At 44.3% G+C, this 8,829-nt stretch overlaps 1 protein-coding gene across 1 annotated transcript in view; it reads right to left on the reverse strand.

The window, feature by feature from the left end:
* Positions 1 to 4,892, reverse strand: part of LOC108539819 (uncharacterized) — a 13,239-nt gene extending 8,347 nt beyond the window's left edge. The window contains 3 exon segments of the mRNA XM_017888744.1: positions 2,815 to 2,897; positions 4,069 to 4,221; positions 4,799 to 4,892. Coding sequence (XP_017744233.1) covers positions 2,815 to 2,897; positions 4,069 to 4,221; positions 4,799 to 4,859 — 297 coding nt within the window. The 5' untranslated portion in view covers positions 4,860 to 4,892.
* Between the last annotated feature and the right edge of the window lie 3,937 nt (positions 4,893 to 8,829).

An 8,829-nucleotide genomic window follows, 5' to 3' on the forward strand; every position in this document is an offset into this window, starting at 1 on the left:
AAAAAAAAAAAAAAAAAAAAAAAAAAAAAAAAAAAAGAAGGGCTCTACAGAAAGAGAAACTGATATAAAAATAAATATCTGCAAAGTAGAGAACAAAAGGGAAAAGCATGAAAATTATGGTTGAAAGATAATGAGAGGATATTTCAAGGATAACTGGGGTTTAAGCAGGAGGCATTCCAGAGAAAAGGAAGAGAATTGATGGAGGAAATAATATGTAAGGTTAGATATAAAAGGAGCACATATACATGGATAAGAATAAAGTAGTAACCGGGCCGGGCACAGTGGTTCACGCCTGTAATCCCAGCACTCTGGGAGGCTGAGGTGGGCAGATCACCTGAGGTCAGGAGTTCAAGACCAGCCGGCAACAGGGAGAAACCCCATCTCTACTAGAAATACAAAATTAGCTGGGTGTGGTGGTGCACACCTGTAATCCCAGCTACTTAGGTAGGCTGAGGCAGGAGAATCGCTTGAACCCAGGAGGCAGAGGTTGCGGTGAGCTGAAATAGTGCCATTGCACTCCAGCCTGGGCAATAAGAGTGAAACTCCATCCAAAAATAAATAAATAAATACATAAATAAATAAATAAATAAATAAAGTGTAACCCAATAAATTATTAAATTTTACAGAAGAGAAAATGATCAATAAACAAATGAAAAAATGCTCTACTACACAGTAATCAAGGATGTGCCAGACTGACGTCTGCAAGATGGTGGAATCAGAGGCTCCAGCCTTTCCTTCCTTTCACAGATACACCAAAGAAATAGCAACACACAGATCAGTTCTTGCTGAGAGAAAGCCAAAGACTAGTTGAAAGACTACTACACATCAAGCAACTGAGAAAATATTCATGTGAAAGAGGTGGGAAGAGCTGAGGCACACTCCCAGCATAATCCCTATCCCAGGCATAGCACCTTACAATTAATCGGTAAGGAAGTCCCAACTCCTAGCTTCTACCTGAAGACTGAAGGCTTTGGACCACACATATAGTACCCTGACTTTTATGCTTCCCACCCAGGGATTTGGCTCCTAAATCGCCCAGCTTGGGGTTGATAGATCTGGCATCTGCAGGTCTCCCTAAACCACAGATGCCAAAGAGATGGTTGGACACAGATTTGCAAGCACTTTTGGCAGCTGTCTCCCTGGGCTCGGGCCAGAGCAGGCAGGCAAATGCCCACCTCCCGGCTTCTACCTGCAAGGGCTTTATCTACCCATTTTCCCATCTGCTGCCTGAGGGTTGACTTCTGGGTCTGCATCTGGGAGCCAAAGGGGCAGGGTAAACAGTAGACCTGTGGGAGCCTGAACAGAGGTATAGATAGGCACTGTGCCTGCTCCTCCCCACTAGCTCCAGCAAAACATCCAGGTCTCCAACTTCTCCCTAGAAGGAGAATACATCAAGCATAGTTTTATAGCTGCCACCTGGGGGACTGGCTCCTAAATCACTTATCTCTGGAAGTGAATGTGAGGCAGGAGAATTGCAGAGGAAACTGGAAGTTGGATAAAGGGCAGAACGAATAAAAGCAGAAACAGAAGCAAGGTGAAGGGGTGGGTGAGCAAGAAGCAATATAAGAGGCAGAAGTGAAGCAGCCAAAACAAAAAGTAAGATAAAGAAGAGAGCAAGGACCCCATGGCCAGCAAGATCCAGACCAAACCAGCAAGGGGCAGCTCTTCAGAGATAGGCATGCGCGTTAAAGAGAAAAAGTATCCTTAACAGGACCCCGTATGATAATCAGCTCATTAAAGCGCATGCATATGGATTGCATATCATGCATGTACTTAAAATTATAGGCTGGAGACAACACACAAGCCCGCAGAGGCTAAAGTAACTAAGCAACACACCTATCAATCAAAAGGCAAGCACCGCCTAAAGACAAGGCAGCCTTGCCAACAGAAGGAAAAAAAAACACAAAAAAAGACCCAAGTACACCGAAGTCATGCTGATCCCACTTGGCAGAAGTCAGCCCACTCTCCCCTCTCCGGCAGTGTAATACTGTGCTTCACACACTTTTGCTGCTTGCTTTGCTCTTTGAGTATCACATCCAATTCTTTGTTCAGGACACCAAAAGCCTGGAAATGCACAGCACCATCGGGTCATAGATGGGGCTCTGCGTTTTGTGTCTTCTAAGGCCACGAAAAACAAACGGGTAGTTTTAAAGGGGCACAAGAGGACTTCCAGTGGGTATTCTTCCAGGTTTAGCACAAAGAGAACAGGCCGTAACTCCCAGCTCCCAGTTTCTCCCCGGAAGGCATTTGCCTGCACACTCTCAGCCGCTGCTAGAGAACAGGGCTTGGAACCGGCCTGCATGTAGTTGCTGATGGGGCTGAGGGAGAATGGGTTTGACCACACACCTAACATCCTGACTACATTCCACAGTACTGAGAACAGAATGGACTCCATTGCACAGACCTAGAATAGAAGTAGGTGTTCAAAAATGGTTTTTAAATAAAATAACAAATTATTTGAATTCTTTCCAATGAAAGTTTATTATATCCACATTTACTAGCACAAATTGTGTGAGTTTGAAAATTCTGTTCGTGTCAAGCTATGTCGTCTTCTTTAAGATCACGGGTAGCATTTTTGTCATTTATTTTGCCACAAGAAAATATTTGAAAATATTTTGCCACAAGAAAATATTTGTCTGGCACAAGTGGCAATACCTCCGCTCCCCGCTGCTCAGACACTTCCGCAAAAAACCTGCACCTGAATGGACAGCGTGGCTCAGGAGAACAGGTAAGTGGCAGCGCTTTGTTTCTCTATCAGCGACATCGGTTTTAATGTAAACAGCACGCGTCTTTCTTTTTAGAGCAGTAGCCTACTTGCGTTTCCAGGTAATTACAGTATTCTTGACAGAAGCCTTCACTTCTCTTGCAGTCGACAATTTTTAAATCTGATGCAACTTCTGCATTAAAAAAAAAAAAAAAAAAATCCAACATTAGCTTCTTAAGACCATCTCCAGAATCAAACTGTGGTCATTTCAGCCCTGAGGGACAGGGTGGGGTGGCATGGATATGAAACAGCTGTCCATAGTTAATAGCGTCAAGTTCCAAACTAAAACATCAGCTCCAGGTGTATAGCTCTTCCCCGCTAAATCTCCTCTAACCAAAGGAAGGAATAATCCTGTCTCATAGGAATACTGTTAGACTAAATAACACCTGCCTGCTATTGCACCTGTTTATAGTTGTTGTGCAATAATCGAGTTTTCTTTTTCCCTTCCCTTGGGAGGAGATCCAGATGAATGAGTCCTTTGGAACTGAGGGCCAATTAGAAAGGGATGGGAGGTTGGGTAGGATGCTGCAGGTGTCAAATTCGGCAGGACTTTATTTGCTGGACGTCACAGCAATTTGCCAACACCCTCCTGTCTTTCTTACTCTTGCTCACTGAGCTGCTAACCTAGTTCTCCCTGTCTTACGATCAGCAATGAGCTTGGGGTTAAAGAAGCATCTTGGAAACTACAGGCTCCTCCAGGCGCTTCTGGATTTGTAACTGGTCCTGTCCGGGGGTTTGGGGGCTGACCAGAAGCCTGGCCCTTCTGGAAGAGTCCAGAAGGGTGGCTGGAGACTCAATTGTCCCTTGAAATTTCCTGCTACCCCCTCGCCTGAGTAGACTGACAATACAGTCTATTCTCTGCCCCTATCCTCGGGAAGCATTTTCCAGACTGCAATGGACACCTGGCACTTAGCAGGTATTCAGTAAATTCCTGTGGGGTGGAACGACCTCCAAAGCTAACGGCATGGGGTTGCAACCCGGTAGGAAGCCACGTTTCCACCAGTGTCTCCTCTGGCTCCTGTTCTTGGAGGAAGTCAGCAATTAGATGTGGCCTCAGATAATTTGCCTTTTGGCCCCTCAAAACTTCCATGTTCCACGAGGCCCTCAGTGATCCAGCCCCAGGGGAAGCTGTGAGACCCCATGGCCTCCCTGACTGGCAGGGCAGCCCAACGCACCCATACCATGTCTTCCTCAAACAATGACTGCTCACCCACCCCGACCAGCACAGACACCTTCCCATCTATTTGTTCCCTTTACATCTCTCCAGTGGATGCACTTGTTTGCCGTGTTGGTCCCCGACTCACCTTGGTAAGGGGGGATGCGCCGTATTATGAGGTCCCGTTTCACTGGGTGGTGTAGCAGCTGAGACCCGTTTGTGCCTTGCCCAGTGGCTCCTTCCCAGAGTTCTCTGAGAGCCTCAGTGGCTGAGTGGTTAACATGTGTGGCTTGGGACAATCCTGTGCAAGTGGAAACACATGGCTGAGGATGCTCTGAGGCCTCCGCCTGGAAGACCCATCAGCATGAGGTATCTACACTCTACCAGGTGCGTGAGTGTGGGTGACTGGGTGGGGGAGTTGGGAGGGATGCTAGTGTTCCATGTGTGTGCACATTTGTGCACATGTGTTGTATGCACCTGTGTGTAGAGAGAGGAAAAGGTGAATGACGTGTAAGAAATGTATGCCCTGAGCAGTGAGTCTGAGCACCTCCTCAAAGCCAGCACAGCCAGAGAATTTATTTCAAGTGTCACTAATGCAGTTGTTAAGATTCCCTAAAATGTAATATTCTTCTCTGTAAGGGAAAGGGGAATGTTAAAAGGACAAGAAAATGGAGTCGGGGTGGGACCCTCTCCCCTGGGAAGCAAGTGCCATCAGCCAATTCAGAGTGCCAATGAACCCAGTTCAGAGACCCAAAGCTCCACCAGGAATGTGTGCTCCCAGGACTTTGTCTCTTCCTGCCCAGCCTGAACTCCCATACCCCAGATGACCATTGCAGAGAGATTCTAGCACCCATGCCTGGGTCACTTTTCCATTTTACCTGGAAACAGCACAGCCACAAGGAGAAGGCTGGTGAAGAACGGGAGCAATTGTTGCCTCATATCTGCCAAGAGGACTGCAAGCCAGAAAGCACCCCGGGTGGGTGGGCAGGCAGCAGGGCTCCTTTGATGGAGTGGGGCTGTGTGTGTGGGCCCGGAGTGTGGGAAGAGCGACGCCCCAGAATGACTTCTCATTCTCAAAGGACAATGTGGACGTGCTACTATCCCACTGCTGGCGGAACAAATACTTGAGCCACGTATTTCAGGAAGTAATTAATATGACTGAATGCCTTGGATGGGTTTGGTGAATAAGGAAGAACAGAGAGAGAGTAAGGAAGAACAGAGAGAGAGTAAGGAAGAACAGAGAGAGAGTAAGGAAGAACAGAGAGAGAGTAAGGAAGAACAGAGAGAGAGTAACAGAAAGATTAAAGCATGGAGGGGCAGAACAAACATGAATTAACATAAAGTTGCCAATGTTCTCAAATGCTTCTCAAAAGCCCCCTGATGTTCATGAGAACAGGGACATAAATAAACTGCCATGTTGATTCTATCCTGTCTGCCAAACGTTTTTATTTTAGTGTTAAAAAATCATGCATAAGACATACAACAAAACCAGTAGGACCTGGTTTTACAAACTCTCCCTTCCTGAAGTTATACAGAGAGTTCCAAGGCTGCTCAAAATGTCATTTTCTTGTTCCTCTCCTCCCTGAGTCTCTCTCTCCCGTTTCTTGGTCCCCTCCACTTTTCCTTCCTCGCTTTGGACCCCCTTCCTTTCTATTTTAACTTAAATTTGAGTTGTCTTGATTTTTTTCTCCCCTTTCTATTCTCTTTACCCCCAGACACCTCCTGTTGATGTCACTGGGTCCAATTCAATTCTTTAAAAAAAATCTATGTTTGAGCCTTGGTTTTCTCCTCTCATAATATCCAAGCAGAGGGCTTGTCTTCCCTTCTCCTTCATCTCTTTAAACATTTTAACCAAGTGTGTGTGTTTCTTATTTGGCTGCATGAGCTCAGACATACATGTAACCCAGACAGGCTGCTCTGGACTTAACTAAAGGGATGAAGGCTTTGGTTGAAGAGTTTTGTATTCACCTAATATCCAATATAACATCAGTGATATCTGGAAAAGATAGTACTTTTCTCATATGTCTCATTTGCATGTACATTTTAATCCAGACAGAAAACAACTTAGGTCATTTGTGTAAATAAAAATACTTATTCTCTACCTGGAGAAAGCTGGAAGCAAATGGAGAAAGAGGCAGCAATGACAATAGAGACCTGGGCACCCAGGGAAGCACCAACGAAGGACAGAAGGTTTGCAGCTGCAGACAAGTGCACACAGCAGCTGCCCCGGCAGCACAATGCGGAGGCCACTATCTTTTGGGTCTCAGGACAGATTCTCCACTGCAAAGCACGAGGTGCTGGTCAGGGAGAGCAGAAGCATCATTCACATCCTTTCACTTTAAGGAATTAGGAAGTCTTCCAATTCCAGGAGCACAAGGGGACATTGCGGAGACAGGGGACAACTGGCCCATGATAAGTTTCTTTAATCACTTATTGCATCAAATTCTGACAATTGGATGTTGGAAGAACATAGATGGTCAAGAAATGTAGACAGCTGCTGCTACCTCAACCCTAAATGAAGATTTATTCGCTTATCTATGTATTCTGGGTATTTTTTATACTCTAGTTCAATAGCAATTTCTTACAGTTGTATTTGTAATTATTTAAACTTGGAATGTGGATCTTTTATAAAAGTGATCGAAATTTTGGAATATATTGGTAATTTATTTCTACGTATTTTATCTTCTCTACAAAAGGAAAGCAAAAAAAAAAAAAAGGAACCAATTCCACTATTCAGATATTAATAGTAATGAATCATTAATCAAAATCGTGACTCAGGGGGCACTGTTTCAGAATCCAGGCTTTAGAAAGCAAAACAACAGAACTCTAGGATGGCAAGCCAAACCCAGGGCTCTTCAGAGAAGACCACGATGCAAGTCATCAATGACGATGAGATAGCTTTGCTTTCCGCTTGTTATTGTCTCTCTGGCCACCACGGCTGGTGGCGCCAATTAAAGTCTGTAGAAGTCCCTTGCTTTGCTCTATATTTACACTTGGAAGTGCAAGATGGCCTCTCTTGGCAAGGCATCAAATTAAATTTTAAAAGGAGGCAAAAAATAATTTTAGCAGGGGGTCAGCAGTTGGGTCTGTGTTTGTAAGTGTTGTTGGGCAAAATGGCTATGTGGCAGGAGGGGAAATCAAGGTACAAGTCAGATAAATCACCTTCCCAAGGTCACCTGCTGAGCAGTAGAGCTGGGATTCCAGGCTTTGTGTATTTGTACATGCCATGCTGTGCTGCCTCTGAATTGCACTTGAGATGTGGTGTCTAGGCCTGGTCTTGCGTAATATCCTGGCCAATGTTGGGAAAACACTAGTCCCTCTGAACCTTAGTAACAATGCCTAAAAGGGGAGGATGATGACACTTACCATGCCTAATTCAAGAGTTTATGGTGAGGATCAAAGGAGATTATGTGTTAGAAGTATTTTATAAAATATGAAATATGAGAATAATGAAAAGGGTCTAAAACAATATAAGAATAAAATAAATGTCACATTGTCTCATAGCGTGTTCTGTGTGTTGCATTTGGAATGTGACATCCTTGGTGGTGGCTCAGTAGTTTCTTCTTTTCCTGTAATTGTAGTGATGAGATCTAGGGGCTTGACCAGACATACACTCAATTTTCAGCACAATATTTTATAGATGGAATAGAAGCACACATCACCATCTATGCAAGAGGCCTTGGAGGTAAACAACCTGAGGCAGTATGTGGGCTTTCCCGGATCCAGATTCTAATAAAGCAATGCTTAAAAAGGCACTTCTGAAATGCTCAGGGTCACTTGAATACAGATTGACTATTAAATTGTATGAAGGAACAAGTGTTGATTTTTTTCCAGGGATGATAATAGTATTGGGGTTCTATTTTACAAAATGAGTTGTTTCCCCCTGAGTTGCACCTTCTGAAGTATTTTCAAAAGGGCATCTTTGAAATAATTTATTTTTATTTGAGATGATCTAGGAGAGGGTCTTATTAAGGGATGAAATAAGACTACCCACATGTTGAGGCCGAGGGATGGCTATGCGAAGGACCATTACATGGTTTTGACAGAAAGGGCACAATCCAGCCTCAGTTTCCACCCTGAAAAGGTGAGGATGATGCCGCTTACTATGACTAGCAGCTCATACATGGCATTATGTCCTTCTATTAGGAAGCACAGGGTAGCAGGTTGTCTTTCTGGCTTATTTTAATTGCTGTTGACATTCCTTGGCTAGATCCCTGTCTCCCTATGTGTTTGCAAAATGGTGACACTCCTCATTTATTAGCTGGACTACTTTTGAGGAGAGAAACTTTTGACTACCTTAAAATTTGGTTTGGACAGGAAAGGCAGGCAGGCCAAATGTTCATCAGTCCCGTTTCTTTACCAGTTTTCAGGATCAAGAATCCACAGCTCAGCGCAGGGCTGCTCTCTGCTGCCCTCTGCTGCATGGGACTCTCCACAGACACCCACTTGATCAATCCCTTAAGTTCCAGTGGGTTCCCAAGCTTGTCATCACACATCACTTCTTTTGTTTTTCTCCTCAGAGGTCTGTGTTTTGAAATACAGTGTATTCTAAACAAGGCACACTTAACATTGATTTACTTTCCATTTTAATTAACAAAAGACATATACAACTTCTGAGCAAAACTTTTGATCAGAAAAGAAAACCAGCATTATCAGAATAAAATGATGTTTTCTGCAGTTTATAGCTGATTAGGTAGACATATTTTTGGTTCAACTTATGCAGTGTTGAAACTCATGATTAACCTCCAATACTGTTCTCCATTATCACAACCAGAGGGGCTTTCCAGGCTGTATTCTTCTTCAATCTCCTATATTGGCTTTGCATTGAGTGGAAGCTCAGCAAACCTTGTTTGATAACCGAATCCGTGGTTGCAGTGGGGATGCCCTTGCTGCAAGGCCACAGGAAGGA

Source organism: Rhinopithecus bieti, unplaced genomic scaffold (assembly GCF_001698545.2).
Source record: "Rhinopithecus bieti isolate Rb0 unplaced genomic scaffold, ASM169854v2 scaffold_2113, whole genome shotgun sequence".
Lineage (NCBI taxonomy): Eukaryota > Metazoa > Chordata > Mammalia > Primates > Cercopithecidae > Rhinopithecus > Rhinopithecus bieti.